This window comes from Pundamilia nyererei, unplaced genomic scaffold (genome assembly GCF_000239375.1).
Source record: "Pundamilia nyererei isolate P.nyererei 1_Seehausen unplaced genomic scaffold, PunNye1.0 scaffold00015, whole genome shotgun sequence".
In the NCBI taxonomy this organism is placed as follows: Eukaryota; Metazoa; Chordata; class Actinopteri; order Cichliformes; family Cichlidae; genus Pundamilia; species Pundamilia nyererei.
The window spans coordinates 2,370,685-2,387,402 of record NW_005187416.1 but is presented as its reverse complement, the minus strand read 5'-3'; the positions used below and the strand labels follow the sequence as shown (position 1 = coordinate 2,387,402).

The 16,718-nt window shown below is 41.5% G+C and overlaps 1 protein-coding gene across 2 annotated transcripts; it reads right to left on the bottom strand.

Moving 5' to 3' along the window:
- Positions 1–1,756: 1,756 nt before the first annotated feature.
- rcc1l (RCC1 like) lies at positions 1,757–16,186 on the bottom strand. Of its 2 annotated transcripts, XM_005725407.1 has the most exons (12): positions 15,978–16,186; positions 15,012–15,297; positions 14,686–14,815; positions 13,033–13,161; positions 11,497–11,563; positions 10,835–10,886; positions 10,422–10,506; positions 9,533–9,714; positions 7,441–7,528; positions 5,620–5,793; positions 3,583–3,668; positions 1,757–3,095 (listed from the first exon to the last, which is right to left on the bottom strand). In XM_005725407.1, the coding sequence occupies exons 2-12, from the start codon at positions 15,294–15,296 to the stop codon at positions 3,018–3,020; spliced, it is 1,356 nt and encodes a 451-aa protein (XP_005725464.1). In that variant the 5' UTR covers position 15,297; positions 15,978–16,186; the 3' UTR covers positions 1,757–3,017. The 2 variants fall into 2 exon arrangements, with proteins under 2 accessions (XP_005725464.1, XP_005725465.1); XM_005725408.1 differs by lacking the exons at positions 1,757–3,095; positions 3,583–3,668 and adding an exon at positions 4,309–5,518.
- Positions 16,187–16,718: the final 532 nt, after the last annotated feature.

Below are 16,718 nucleotides of genomic sequence, written 5' to 3'. Positions count from 1 at the left end.
TCTTTCTTTCCTACCAATTCATCCGTTTTCTAAACCGAAGTTTGTTTCACTGTATAGAAAACAAAGATGTGCCATTTAATAGTCAGGTGAACGGATAAGATTGCACGACGATTAAAATTAGTCACAGTTTGCCAGTTGTTTTGATTACATTTTTAACACACAAAATTTAGTCTAGAACATGTGTTGGAAATACAGCCACAGTCACAGTCTATAGTCATAGAGTCTGGGGTTTTATTGCTGTTATGCTTTAAGTAATAGATTTATTTTTAAATTAGTCAACATTCCAGCAATTAAACCTTTTAACTATTAGCTCTGCAGATTCAAACTTGATACAAATGTCTAAACTGGAGGTGGACCAATTAATCTCCACCTCCAGCTGGAATTACAGTCCTTTAAAATGTGTTCAATTCAATTTTATTTATATAGTCCCAAATAACTACAACAGTGCCCTTTATATTATACTTTTTAAACCCTTCAATATCAGAAAGAACCCCAAACAATGAGACGATCCCCTGTGAGCAAGGACTTGGCGACTGTGTGAAGGAAGAACTCCCTTTAAACAGGAAGAAACCAAAGACAAACAGGCTCAGAGAGGGGGAGCAATGGGGGTGAGGTAGGAAGGAAGGCAGCATGGGAGCATTTATCATTTATAAGTAAACAAGCAGCTGTTTCAGCTTCAATATTATCCTGACTCTTACATGTTTATATGATAGATGAATTGTTAAATGGGGGAGACTGCATACATGTTGAAAAGTGTGTTTCAGGAGCAGGTTGTGAGTGCATCCAATTTGTGACTCGTACCGTGATGATGAAACTTCCAGGCAGGAGGAAAAGAGGAAGTCAGAGAAGATTTGTGGATGTAGTGAAGGAAGACATGCAGTGCACTGGTGTCACAAATCTCAAACAGGATTTGTTTCTTCAAATTTACGCTTATTGTAACTGATACTTCATCTGACGTGCACCTTCCTAAAAATGTAACCACACGTTGCATCCATTCAGTACAGTCCAAAAAAGGATGGATAAACTCAAAAACAGGAACTCGTCTGCCAACTTTAGCCAGCAAAATTGCAGAGCAATGTAGCCAGACCAAGCCAAAGTATAAACGCAGCATCAGCCACTCTGTAGGCTCAAGATAGGTTTTAATGCAGAATTATTTACCCAGCAGCAGCTGTATGTCTTCATCCCATTGTCCCCAACTGGTCGTGGCGGACTGCTGCCGTTCCCCAGGGCTGGTTCTGCTGGAGGTTTCTTCGTATTAAAAGGGAGTTTTTCCTTCCCACTGTCGTCAAAGCGCTTGCTCATAGGGAGGGGTCATATGATTGTTGGAGTTTCCACTGTATTATTGTAGGGTCTTTACCTTACAATATAAACCGCTTTAAGGTGACTGTTATTTGTGATTTGGCGCAATATAAATGCAAATAAAACTGTCACACACGAGGTGGGGTGCTTCCTGAACAGGTTGCCAGCGTTTTACAAAGACAGGGCTAACAAAAAGACAACCGCTTACTCTCACGTCCACACTTTGGTCAATTTTAGAATCGCCAATTGTCCTAAGAAGCATGCGTTCGGTCTGCAAGAGGAAACCCACACAGGGACAGGAAGAACACGCAAACTCTACATAGAAAGGCCCCAGTGGTCAAGAAGGGTCAAACCATAAACCGCATGACAAGGCTGCCTCTCCACGACCTCTAAGAATAGGAAAAAAGCTCCCAGGAAAGCTCTACACATATGCAGACTGCATCATTTAAAACTCTGGCCTTTTATTATGAGCAACCACCACTGTAACATTTCATACATGAGAAAAATATGAAGAGTTTTTGTGAAGAAATTTGCATAGAAGTTATCAGAAATGAAGAGGTTTTTTAAGTCTAATACATCAACAAAAAACTGATGTGTACATTTATTTAAAAATGAATTTATTTTGATTTAGGATATAAAAAGCCAATCGCTTCTTTGCCATTCAGTGATTTTCACGGGAAAAGCAGACACAACTAAGCAAATTGTTCCTCTTATTTCATTTTACAGCCATCAGCAGCCACTTTTCAGCCCCAACACTCCTACAATCAGCATCCTCTCACCCTGTCAGCGCGACACGATTGTAGTTGCTGTAGATTTTCGCTGCTTGCGTATGCAGAACGTGCGGGCGCGACCGATGACACGGGAGCTCGGGTTGTAAAATTGATTCCTCGAAACCTGTTTTCTCCCTCGGGCTGAGTGCCTTCACCTCTATTTGCAGTTGGCAGGGAGATAATCATTTCTGTGGATTGTTTTGCTGTCATTGGTTTTTCAACAGCTGCAGTGTTTTACAAATATTTTATCGTGCCGCAGAGATTTAAAGCGCTGCTGCATAATGTTTGAAATAAACCCAAACCGTACGAGTCTGTCGATGGCGCGCTTCACCGGCCTGTTGTTTCTCCAGCGTGGCAGAAAATGAGTCACACGTGAGAGAAAATTAAAGTTAGAACCACATCGAAGCTGGTGAGAACACGAGTGACAAGGACAAAATAATAGGAATACAGCTGCAGCTAAAGTTTATTTTTATAATCACTCTGTGTGCAGAAGAGCTGTTTAGCCTATAAAAGTTCAGTTTTTAGTCCACAGTGACCACATCCAATGTCTCGTTTTATCCAGAAGCCAAATATGTTCAGTATATTCTTAAAAACAGCAAATTTTCACAGAAAGATTCACCGTTTTTCCCACCACAGCATCACTGAAAAATCAATTAACTGACGACTCGTTTGAGCTCTAGTTGTGATAAAATGAGGCTTGGATGTCTTTCCCACATGACCTTAAGAATAAAGAATAAAGTGAGCAGTGTCAGTGGAAGTTTGCTGCGCAATCATCCGCTCTGCCCTCCGCTGACGTCAGCGCGTGACCGGGTCCACCGCCTGTGGAGAGCAGCTGGCTTCGCGGCTCCACACCGAGCCTCCAGTCGGCTCTCCGGGGCAGCCGGGGGTCAGCGGGAGGCCTCGGCCCAAACATCCAGGCTTAATCCACCGCTGGTGAGGACAGGAGGCTCACAGGAGGGACTTCGCCAGCGCCACCATGTGGTCAACGCCACACGCTACATCCACCACTTGGCCTGGTACAGTCACCTGAGGTGGAAAAATAACCCACAAGAAGGAAGTCAACAACAACATAAAATGGAAGGAAGTAAGGAAGGAAGACGTGCAGTTTCTGTGCTTTTACTGCACATACAGCGAGGACAGAGGGTTTATTTATGTTCTTTCTTTTGTACGTGACCCAGGATTTCACAATGTGCAACACTGACAAGAAGTGTGAGCTCTACACAATCCTGTTAAAATGTCTTGAGAGGACGTGCTGATAGAAGTCTGCAGACTTAAATTGAAAATCTCAACAGGGCACATACAGGTAGCGAATATTTTATAACACCTTCACACACAGACAACCGTACTTTTTTCTACTTAAAGCACACAAAATTTTCCCCAGAATACAGATGACACAAGTATATGGAAAACGCATTTATTTTGATCCAAAGGAAGAAGAAGTGGGTCAAAAATAGACGCTCAGCTGCATGGTTTTCTCTTTGTTTGGATGACTAATACTGAATCAGTGTCTTACCCGCCACGGGAAGTACTGGTCGTCTTTCTTCCCGATGCCCAAACAACCCCTCACATTCTTCCCCCACACGAAGAGCTCACCCCGATCTGAGAAGCAGACATTTAAATAAATAATAATAAAATAAATATCAGTAAGCTGTGACCACAGATTAGAAGGATGAAGCATGGAGCAGTAATGTAATAACAAGTTTCAAGTTTATTCATTTATATAGCACTTTTAAAAACAACAGTTGTTGACCAAAGTACTGCACAATAATAAAGACATACCAAATAAAATAGAATATAGATTAAGAAAAAATAGACTTTGTGCACATGGTTGATGATGCAGATTCCTGCATTGCTTCCCAGTAAAAAAACAAAAAACAAAAACAAACAAAAACCCAGCAACATAGCAGCAAATGCAACGAAGACATAAACACGAACACCAACGATATCTGCACTGCCAATGCTTCAAGATAGAAAAACTACATTAAAAGGTTACACACAAGCCACCGATGATGCAATATCCACAGATGAGAAAGAGGTTTGTCCCAAACATATCCTTGATATTCAACTTCAGCTAATGAACCGTGGACACCCTGAATGTGCTCGTCTCAGCTACACAGTTCAGGCCCTTTCCACCTACTCTTCAAACGCATCCGATCAGAATGTTTGAACCAGAAGATGAACTGAAGCACCAAAGGTAGAGCTGAAATCAGAGCGTAACGGGCCCTGAATTTATTAAAAGGCAGTTACTAGTTCTTAGCGAGCACTTCGGTCAGTTTTGGAGAATTTATCCAAAGCATTCAGACCTCTGGATGGTTTGTGAAAACTCCAGAAGAGGAAGACGTCACCTGTAGCCTCTAATACACCAAAGGAAGTCAGTAACACATTGATCATCTTTTATTGGCAGTATTCAATTAAAAGGAAAAAAGAAAGAAATCTTCCTGTTTTTCTTCACTATTTAAACTTTTCTGCTTTGTTTACAATTTCTGTAAATTAAGGGAAAATTTCTGCGCTTCAGTTATGAAGCAAAGTCTGGCTAATGAGCTCCCAGTGCTTCATATGTTTCCTAAAGTGTGAGCCTAAAGAGTCGTGCTGATGGGTTTGTTCGATTCCAGTAGCACGAAGGCTTTACGAAGTAGAAACACTGAGCTGTATTGTTATACTGCTTGTTTTGGTCTCAAGACCAAAAGAGAGTAGGTAGAAGTTAATACTTATCAAGACCTACTTACTGTTAGTCCCTCCCTATGTTACATTCTAACAGTGTTATTTATATACACACTTAAGATCGAACTACCACCCCGGGCTTTTCTCTGTGGAATCAAACACAGGACCTTTATGCTCTGAGGGAGCGGCTAACCACTGAGCCACTGTGCTTGTTTTTCTGGTGTTAAAGACTTCCTTCTGGATTAAGAGAGCACCTTTCTGACACAGCAGTGCAGTCATAAAGGTCAGGCTGACAATGGTCAGATCAGTGCAGCGTATTCAGAAATCTCAGGCTGGTGGCCTCACCTCTTTGATTCATTAGATTTATTCACTCAGCTTTGCGCAGCTCCGTCTGGAGTCTTAACGTCTCTTTTCACAAATGCAGTTGGTCCTCCCTACAATAACTTCAAGTTACCCTTTTACTCACTAAACTCCAAAAAACAATGAATGCTTTTAGGAAACGAGAACAACTCAGTCTGAAGTTTTAGTGGCGTTGGCTGGTTACAGCCTCAGCCTCGGACTAATAAAACCTGACAAAAGATGTTTCCAGTCCAGTGTTTCAGCGACAAAAACAAGACGAGACAGACTTTTTCATTTCAGCGCCATAAACACACTACATCACCTGACTCAGCGATAAACTGTTCCCCCAGCGGGCACGTCCGCCTCTTTTTAAGCACCTGAGACTGCAACGACTGCACTGCGAGTTTTATTCTTCCATTTCTTCTCCGGGCTCAAAAAAAAGCAGAAATCTGAGCAATAAAGCAGGAATATTGTAAAGAAGCATCACTGTGCAGGTCAAGATGTGATGCTGATTTGACGTGGAGAGTTTGTGTCTTTTCTGTGCGCATACCTGTCACTGCAGCAAAATGGCTGAGGCCACACCTGATCCTGGAGACAACACCTGAGGGGTTAAACTCAGACCGTCCAAACAGTGTCGGGGGAATCATCTCTGGGGTCGAAGACTCTGACAGTTTGGGGCCTTTTCCAAGGATGCCATAGCCCCACACAAACACCTCTCCTTTGTCTGGTAAGACACACAAATACCGGACTTTAGAGCTCGACAAGAAGAAAAAGCTACACATATCACAAAACTACGAGCCGTTCTTTTACAACTGTCTGACAGAACGGCTCGTTCTAAAGAGCTCTCTGAACGCAAGCGTAGTCCTGTAACTGTTACAGGTCAGTCTTTGGAGTTTCTTCCCTCCTGGTCCTCAGTCCATAAGCGGCATTATCACAAATTAGCAACATAGTTACAGAGCGAGGTCACTGAGTGCTGAAGCGCAGAGTGCGTAAAAGTCTCCAACGCTTTGCTGCAGAGGTCCAAACCACCTCTGGCATTAACATCAGCACAAAAACTGTCACCGAGCTTCATGGCATAGGTCTCCATGATCGAGGAGCTCCTGCAGACGTAATGTGTAGCTGACCCAGTACTCTCTTCTATACAGCAAAAATATTATTTGACTAAAAAGTCCAGGAAGTTCACACCCAACCACCCAATATCTGTTTTTTGTAATTTATTTTAAATGTATCCACTTTATTTGAATTTACTGACATCTCACCGTCAGCGGGTCACTGTTAGGATTACTGTCCTGTGTGCAGGGCTGAAATGGTACAGATAGCAACAGATTCTTCTCAACAGCAACGAACCAAAAACATGACTGATGAAGACAGCAAGCTGGTTATTATTAGTAGTATTGCAGCAGTGGACACTGATACTAAACATTTTTAAATAAGAGCTGCCTTTATTCACATAAACCCTAACCATCATTTTATGAAGCTGCCACATGATAAATGTTAAAAGTCACCAAAGACTAAATGAAACGTACATGTCATCTGTCCCCTCGGGCTAGAGGAATCTTACCTTTTGACCCCCCTGAATGTTCACCCAAAATGCTTCAAGACTTTATAGTTTTATAACCTAATATTCAACACAGCCTCGTTATTTTTTATTCAGGAGTAGAGCATAGAAGATGGGAAAATGGACTAAACAGTTAATACGATCACAGGACCTCCTTACTGGGAGTAATATGTAAGGCAAAAAATGGCAGCACGAACAACCTCCACAATTATTACACATGATTAGAGGTCCTAGGGTAATACTGATCCCGTGTTAAAGTATCATCACTTATGTGCAGCTGAAGGTTTTATATAGCTTTCATTCTGCATTCATAATCACCAGTAATGAAGAGTGTTATATCTAACATGTAATGTGCAAGTCTGATTGAGTAAAAGTGGAAGGAAGCTACTTTTCCCCAAAAATGTCTAAAAATAGGACCAGAAATGTGTCACTCAGTCAGGATGAATTTATTGGAAATCAGCCTGCCGGTTGACTCAACATTGACGGAAACAAACCACCCACCGCTCCAAGGATGAGTAAAAGCTCAGTTTTAGCACGGTACACTGATGTTTACCTGAAACAGTTAGTCACAGTCTGCCACCACGTCAAAAAGGTAAACGAACAAACAAGCCAGACATGATAGGAACAAACTGGAAGCCAGACATCCAAAACTGTGCTGAGCGATGCCACCGAGAGGCCACGTGTGGAGCGACTGCTCTAGACTCAAACTAGAAAATGCATTTTTAATCCTACAAGCCAGACAGTGTAAAGGAAACTTTTCCGACACAAATCGTCCGCTTTTGTTATTTTTTCTGTTTGATTGTGTGAACTGACCGTTGAGTATGGCCACCTGTGTGCCTCCACACGCTGCCTGAACCACCTTTCCGCAGCCTTTCAGAGGGAGATGACGAGGAGAGTTCATCTGAAAAATAAACAAAAGAAAAATGAATAAAAGATATATCTATATGAATAATCGAGTAAACGTTGAGTTTGGTCTCTCTGCAACGTCCTTTCTGTCTTTTCCTCCAAAGCCTTGGCCTCATCCAAGAATTATGAACAAATCATTAAAGGCAATAAGTCAACTTCTACAAGTTCCTTTTGGTCCTAATTTTATACATCTGATTGAAAATATGTTCCTGAAATCATTTACTAAGAGATTAGACATCTGAGGACATCTAAGGACTAAAAACAGTTTCAGTTAGAGGCAAAAGTTCTGCATTCAAACTGCAGCATGCAGTAAAGGTAGCATTTACACATAAATACTCAACTTTGGACGACGCTTTGAGAATCAAGTGGAGACTGTGCGTAAGGCTGACATTTCTTACAGGCAGAAGACAAGACAGCCTGCGTCAGAGTCCTCTCTCTACTGAAATTACTTCCTGCGATTTAGAAAAGAGTGCTTCATGTGTAAAATGTGCAGGAGGGAGGACTCAGAATCGTTCTCCAGCCGGTAATAGACAACCTGCTGTATTCTCACATGGGCTTAATCTGACATCTCTCAGACTGTGTACTAAGAAGATGGCAAGTCAAAGGACGTTTAATGTCCAATTTAACTGCGGTGGAAAGTTGCGTTCTCACTCGAGGCTCTTTGGGGAACATCTAGGAAAGTTCAGAGCTGATGGGCTCAACAGCTGATGGAAAAACAGCTTCATAGTGCAATGTAATGTAATGCAATGAGTTAACTGCTTAGCTTCACATTAATGCACATTAATTCAGTCTTTGTGACACACAGCATCTTTAAAAATGCAGGTTTACAAAGTGTTTTAACAGCAAACAAAAGCAGATTACTAAATTCAAAACAGAAAGCCAGACATTAGGTCAGGATAAGACATGCAGAAGAGACACTCAGTAAATGAAAGGTAAAAGTTAATGGTCAGCATAGTTAATGGAGAAAAAGTATCTGAATTTCAGGAGCGGGACCAGACCTCCAAACAAGCTCCGTCTGGTTCTCATCTATATATATTCCCCCAGTTCTACAAGGTGTTTGTTCTTGTTTACATGCCTCACCCTCCCTCCCCTTTTTAATTCTTTAACTTCTTTGCTTATTTTTAGTAAATGGGGATCTGCAAGGCCAGGGAGTCGCTGCCAGTCCCATTCAAGGCCTTCCACCAAACCGCAGCTAAATTCATGTCCAAGTCATTCACCTTTATCTACTAAAACACTGTCAAACCTCAAATGAGGACGTGGGCCCAGCGAGTGAATAGTAAAAAAAGCTATCAAGCAATTTATCAGAGAAAAAACACACACAAGAAAACTGAACACAAATCTATAGAAATGTGTCTTTAGTAGCGATAAAAGGAGATAAAGCTTAATTCTGCAAGTTTTTTTTAAGACAACCATCATCTGATGGCAAAAGCATGATCATCTTTGGATTTAAGCTCAACTTGGAACAGCCAGAAAGAGCATGTGTGGGGACAGACCCTCAGACAAATCACAGACCAGTTTGTGCATTAAAGTCACGTCAATCTCTGCCCGTCTCGTGTAGTCAGACTCCTCTATGCCAATGTTTTCATAGTTTAGTGGCTCTAATAACGTCATTTCTGGCACTGTTGAACTTTTTAGGCTTTCATCTGATGATTGTTTGATTCGAAGTCTACAGGATATAATTCATCACACTGTGAACTTTTTCCTTTTTACTGGACTCTATGAATCCTGATCACCCGCAGTGCTCAACAGGACGGCCTTATATTAGGACTATTTGTCGGCACAATCTTATGAACCTTTAACAACAAATTTCTCTGAAATTTGTTCTTCAGTTCAGTTCTAAAAAATGTAAAAAAAGAAAGAAAAAAATAGTGGCTACAGTAAAGTGAGCTGCTTTGCTCCACGGTGTGGACAGATGAGTGACAGGTGGAAATGGAACCAGGCAGAGGCTTCAACCAGCCACATGAGCGGGCCCTGTTCAGGCACCATCAGTTCCCCTCACCTGTGTAGCCTGTGTGACAAAGGCCAGCTGCCTGTATTCAGAGTTGCCCCATCCATACAGCTGCCCATCTTTGGAAACAGCCAGGCTGCAGTCCCCATATGTACTGATCTGCTGCACTTCCACCCCAGCTAGATCTCCTCCCACCTCCACCGGACTGGAACTGATGTTGTGGTGCCCCAGCCCTGGAATATGAGATGCTGCAGTCAGCAAATGTCTCCAGAAAATTATTAAAAGTGAAAATCTTACAAATAAAAGTTATTTAGCAGCAACCAGGGCTTAAAATCAATGCCAACGTGGAGTTCATCTGATGGCTACTAGAGGCTGGCTAGGTGGTACAAATCATCCAGTAAGTCTGTGCTTCAGTTTTTGGTGAACTTATTTCTGTTTTGTTAGCCTGTTATTTAGCTTTAAGTAGCCACTTGTACTTTTATGGATGCAGCTTGTTAATCAGCCAATGTCATAAGCTGGCTATCATTAGCAGGTAACTTGACGTTCCACCCTTTCAACCACATGAGGGCTTTTCTGGCTCCCTAGAAACAAAACGGCAGGGGCCAATTATAACTCTAAAACTTCAAAAACAATCAGAGATTGAAGTTGGCTCCAGCAGGTTTTACCTGAAGTGCCTAAAAAGCAGATAACTGTATACCAGCTAGCATTGGTATCATTATCAGTGGTATACACCCCCCCCCCAAGAAAAAGAGAAACTTGGCAATAATTTTGTTTTGATATACTAAACTGTATGAACACATCGCTGTTAATGTTATATGTTAAAATCCACTCTACTGAAACAGAAATGTCCACTGTAGTAAAGATTACTTTTTTGTCTTTATATTTTTTGGTGTTCAAGGTTAGTGGATGCCGAGTTTCATGACATGCGACGCGCACTGACCCGTCTGTCCATCTGCACCCCATCCACAGGCGAACACCTTTCCTGTCTCTGTGAGGAAAAGGCTGTGGTCCTGCCCACATGCCACCTGGAAAAAGTAATAAAACACACATTAACTTCACAGTGGTTGGTGTCACATCAAGCCAAATGCTCAATTAATCCATCAGGAAAGATAAGATTCAAGTAACGACCTCATGAAAAAAAAGACTAATTTAATGAATGGACTTCTGAGAGGAGGTGATTAGTGTAGCAACAGCACCAAATGACATTTTAATACGCGTACTGGGCAGGTGTTAGCATGCTTAAAATAATCTGGATCTGGACAGGATGTGAAGCAACCAAATGTTTGGAAAGAGAGGGAAATAAGACATAGAAAAACCATCTGTCATCACTGCTCAGACACAGCCTGCACTCACCTGGATGACCCTGCTGCTGAAGCCCTCTATCTTGTGAATGATGTGACTGCCACTGTTGAAACGCAAGAAAGAGAAATGACAGATTCATCACCCAAGCATAGCAGTGCCTCCAGGAGATCGCAGCAGCATGCCAGCCTTCCTTTAACCTCCCGCCAGCATGTGTAACCAAGGCAAAGAGCCATGGGAGTTTTCGATAGAGCAGTGATTTCCAAAGCGAGGGTCACAGCCCAAGGTGACATTTTCAGTTTTCTACATACATTTGAAAACTATAACTATAAGTTACAGCTATAGCAGAAAAAGCTATCAGGTTAATGTGGGGAGCCTACATGCCCTCCCCTGGCCTGTGTGGCTCCTCCATGCATGTACTGTTACAGACTGATTCTAAATTAGCCATAGGTGTGAATGTGAGTCTGAATGATTGTTTGTCTTCCTGTGTTAGCCCTGCTATAGACTGGAGACCTGTGCAGGATAAACAGCCTCTCGCCCTGTGACACCTGGGATAGGCTTCAATCGAAAAGGCGGTCTCATATGATTTCCAAAATAAAAGCTTCAATAGAGACCAAAGACGCTTCCAGATGAAATTGCCGAAACCTGCTGGTTTCTCTGTGACATCAGAAAATTGCTGGTGTATTTCACCAACAGCAGAATACAGAAAGACAAACCTGTAGACTTCATCTTCAACTATCCGCCTTCCACACTGGCCATAGGCGTTGTTGCCCATACTGAAAACTAGAGAAAAGGACAGAACAGAGAGAGGAGTGTGAGGGTGCGAGAACGCATCGTGTAAAGTCATATTAATGATTAAGACTAGTTTAATTTAATCAGTTATTATTCATCTCTGGCTCTCTTCCACAGTGTATCTTTTGTTCCCTCCCCTCACCCCTAACCAGTCACAGCAGACGGCCGCCCCTCCCTGAGCCTGGTTCTACCGGAAGCATCTTCCTGTTAAACGGGAGTTTTTCCTTCCCACTGTCACCAAGTGCTTGCTCAAACAGGGACACTGAATGTTGGGATTTTCTCTGTATTATTGTAGTGTTTTTACTATACAACATAAACCACCTTGTGAGGTGACTGTTGATGTGATTCAGCACTATACAAATAAAATTGTTTTGAATTTAATTGTTTAATTTATTAACATTTATAAAACAATTATCCAATTTTTGTCACTTTTGTGTAAATGAATTACTCATTTTTTAAATTTTAGACATGATATTACATAACAATATATTGCATGTGTCCCACTCTACCTCAATAAAAACTGATTCTCAAATAAAAAAGAAACACCTGAGAAGCTCAAAGTGTTTTAGATAAAGTTGTTTTTAAAAGCTTTAACGGACTCTGCAGGACATGTCATGAAAAGATGTAAGATTATTGACTTTAATACTTTGATTACATTTAGTAGCAACAACAATCTGCTATGTTGTTTAAACTAAGGTTTAAAAAAGAGATAGTTTGAGTTTAACAGAACAGCTGTTTGGCTAACTTCAGCTGCAGAATTAAACGCTCTGTATGCTCTGCAAACAGGTGCACCAGGCTTTGGTCACACAGGCGATATCAAGGACAGCAGAAACATAACCTGCAAGATGATTTTATACATGCTGTTTTTATGACTTGGTGGCCACTTAAAATACAAGTAATTTAGATAACTGCATAAATACTCATATCAGAAAAATCTAAAATATCAGCTGCAGTACCCTTTAAAACAGCGCACCGCAGTAGATCGCACTGTGTGTTAGCCGAGACACATCTTTCTTTTGTCAGAAACTAGCCTCACAAATCTTGGGAGTAAATGTTTACCAGCAAATTACCACCAGTTAAAACAACATCACAACAAAGCACTCTGCAATTTAGCAAAACACAATAAAAGCCCATTTAAATTAAAAAACAGAAAAGATTCTGGCTGGCAACCAAAAGTGGCGAAAAGCCTTTTCACAAATTAGGATTTGAATGAAGTAAAACGCTTGTTGGAACATCGGTCTGCTAATTTACTGAATGTACCAGAAGACCTTAATGAGCTTTCTGCATGAGCTGTAACAGCTGCCTGATAATGATTCATTTTTGGTTGGCGGTGGGTGGATGATGTAAAAGGACACATGGTGTGACAGGTGGCTGAAAGGTTTCTACAGGGGGGGGCGACATGCTCCGCAGCTTTTTGTGGGTTTGGATTTAGGCTGGTGCGGAAGGTGTGCGTCTCTTACCTCCCTCTCGGTCAGTGAGGACCAGAGAGTGAGCCCGGCCACATGCAACCTGAACCACTCTGGTCTGCAGAGGCTCAACGAGAGGCAGGGCCACCGGGGACGGCTCCAACACGTAGTCGTAGCTCTTATCTACACAAACAGGGCGAGACGACACATGAACAAATAGCAGTGATGCTCCTTAAGTAATATTAATATAAACTTGTTAGAGAAACACTGTGATATGGAATGTGACACATGGAAGAAACACACACTCACAACATATCCCCGTGCTAACACAACAAGACCACTCCTCAGCTCTATCCCATAGACTATATGGGATAGATATATACCCTTGTAGATATATAAAGGATGGATATAGTTTATGGCAGGTTACCACTTTAGTTTTCCAAATTACACATTACAGCCACTTGGCAGCTTTGACTCACAAATGTAACCCTAGAGAGCCGATTATGGTCGCTGCAATGGTCTTATAACGTAAAAACAGTGACGTCACTGTTAAAGAGGGCGTGGGTACTTACTGCAGTATTCGCCATTCAGATCGACCCGATATATTAGCAGGAGTAGAAGATATTGAAAACAGAAGCAAAGACATCTTTAAAAAGCCTCCTCTTTGCTGACGCTCTTATCACAGGCATGGTAGGATAGCTTTTATTACCCGTTACTTTCCTGTTAATAACTTTGTTGCAATTCACTGCAATGATCAACTTTTCCTCCATGAGGCTTCCTAATGAACACGCAGGAGTAGCGGCTCTATTCAGGGATCCCTCCAAACATCAGAGCTCCTCAAACTATGACTAAAGAGCCCAGCCAGCCTATGGAGGAAACTCATTTTGGCTGCTTACATTCATGGGTGAGGGTTGGGACGTAGATGGATGGGTACATCGAACGCCTCCCCTTCAAGTAGAGCTATCCCTTTACCACAACAGTCCGATACCAACGCAAGCTCCACCTGTCACAATTATGCATGAGATCCCTAGATACCAGAACTCCCTTGCTCAAGACAGCCTCTCTTTGGAAATCAGTGGGAGCATTCAATTGATTTCTGGCAGCTTTCAGTGACTGAGAAGCAAAACTGTTGAAGCCAGAAAGTCTTTGGTGGCTCTCATGGGAAACATAATTTACAAAATGAACACCATGCTTTATTCAGTAAGTCTTGGAACTAGTGATTGAGACCACAAACTCATTAGAAGAGTTTCTACTAAGCACATGGATCATGTGACCCAGTACAACCCCAAAATTTAACCTCCAGCATTTGTCTTAACTGCAGACCTTAGTTGTGTAAAAGTTATCCTAATTTCTGGGGTACTTCTTTACTTGTCTCTCTGCTTCTTTTTGCAGACAGCAGTTGCCCCCTGCTGGCCATTAGAAAGAATGCTGGTTTAAGGCACTCTGGCATTGGCTCTAGTTTACAGGCCCAGAAGCTATGTCCCTCCTTGCTATGCAGTTCACATGTATTGTCTTGTACATATATCCTTACCAAAAAAGAAACTTCAAACAAGACTTCACACAGTAACGTACCAGCTACAGATGGTCATCTTATTTATATAGACAATGTATAGCATCTCCATCACCTGATGGGTCCAATAGCCATTCTTCTTTCACATCCAATGTTCTTCAAACTGTCTTTAAAGAAATAAATAGTTTCTGTCTTACGGCGGTCGTGCTGAGTGCGCTGAAAGCCCAACTGAGAATCTTTGTTCAGGCCCATGCCCCACAATTTGGTCACATCTTTGGATGGAGACGCGATGAGAGTGAAACCGTAACCACAGGCAGCAGAGGAGATCTGCAACAGCAGCAGCAGAAAGCAAGTTCAGCTTTACAAAGCTCTCTTAAGACATAAAATGGTTTGTTGACATGGGTATGACTGGCAGCAGCAGTTTACCTGATTTGACTGATATTTTATGAAGTTACACCTAAATAACAATTACTAAATCTTTAGAAGCTCAGCCCATAAGACTCATACTGCCGGCCGATTTTACCTGTTCTGCAGTCTCCAGGCGGTAAGGAGTAAGCTGGTATTTGCGGGGCTTCTTCCTGCCGCTGTCTGGGACTACAAAGGTAGGGATGCCAAGTGCACCAGTGAAGCTGAAGCCCCAGACAAACACTTTATGGGTTGGCTTTTTGTGCTGGCCGACATACTGGAAGACCGGATCACTGCCACTCTTCTCCTGGGGTCTGGATGCTTTGCTGAGTGTTGCATACCAACAGACTTGAAGGCCTGCTCTCATGTGCCGGGGACACAGTCGCACATAGGGAAAAGCCATCCTGTAGAAAAAGGCAGGGATAGGGAAAACAATAGAGATGAAGTTGATGTGGTTGTTTAACCCAACTATACTGACATTTAATATTGCAATGATAAGCCACATTAACTGTTCTTTAATTCAAAATAAAAATATTCTTTACTTTTCCATTTAAATATATCAGAATTTTTTAATTGCCTTTACAGAACAATAAAAATATATTTTTGTTTTATCAAATTGTGTTATTATTTTTAAAAAATTTAATATTAATGTGTAGGGGGGAAAAAAAACACACTGCCACATTTCATTTACATTTTCTATCAAATTAGGCGTTCTGTAGTTTTACAAAACTACACACACAATACTAGGAGACTTTTACATTTTTATATAAAAGCCTAAAACCTAACAGTAACTTCGGCATCCACCTGATCCACGGTAGCTTTGATTAAATGCAATTTATGCCTTGGTTAACAATTTAACATTAGCTGTCCCACATTAAAACAGGCGTACTAAGGGACTCGTGAGCATCCATTTTGGGTTAAATTACACTAAAAATAGCTAATACTAAGTCTTCGTAATCAACCCCGATTTTAAAAACGGATTATAAGGATTTGAATAAGGCATTTATGATTAATCTTATCAGATTGTACATCTGACGCTGCGGAAAGGTAGTTAAAATTAGGTTAAATTTGAAGGGACTTTCACCTCGTGTTCGTTCCAACAGCAGCCACTGAGCCGGGGTAAATTTCTCTTCTCTTCCAGTTAGAGCCGCATTTTGTAATGCTGAGAAACTCACTCGGTATCTACAGAAATGATGACCCAGGTGAAATTATAGGAAAATGTTTCAGGGCCGCTATTCCATGTTTCTTTAGGTCAACTTTCTCCAACCCAGGATGCAGAAGGACCCTCTTCCGTCACGTCTGTTCGCCTTTAAGAATAAAACAACAGCGCCGCCTGCTGCCCTGGAGCTCCAAAAGCGCTCTACAGGTACAGCCAAGGTGAACAGATTAAAGAATGGCAGGAAATATGTGTAAATCATTTTAATGCTGTAGCTGGAGATGACCTGAATGACTTATATAACTCTGCCTAGCTATGTCTACAATAAAAAAAAATCATAATTTATTAGAAGATTTATTGTTTTGACTATAAAATAACACATAACTAAAGCTGTATAACCTAACAATGGAGTAAATAGATTTGTATAGGTCAGAAGTGCTTTGAAAGCCAATCAAGTTTCCACAAATGGAAGTAAGCAATATCAAACAGCCTGGAAAGACACAAAACAACTTCAATAAGACTTGAGCAGTGGAGGAAAAGATTCAAAAGAGAGGCAAAATGGCCAAAGACATGCAAAAGACCAAGATTACAATATGATAAAAATCACACAGATGTGACTGAAGTTAAAGCAAATACAAGCAAAATCACTGCAAAGAGAGAAAATGATGC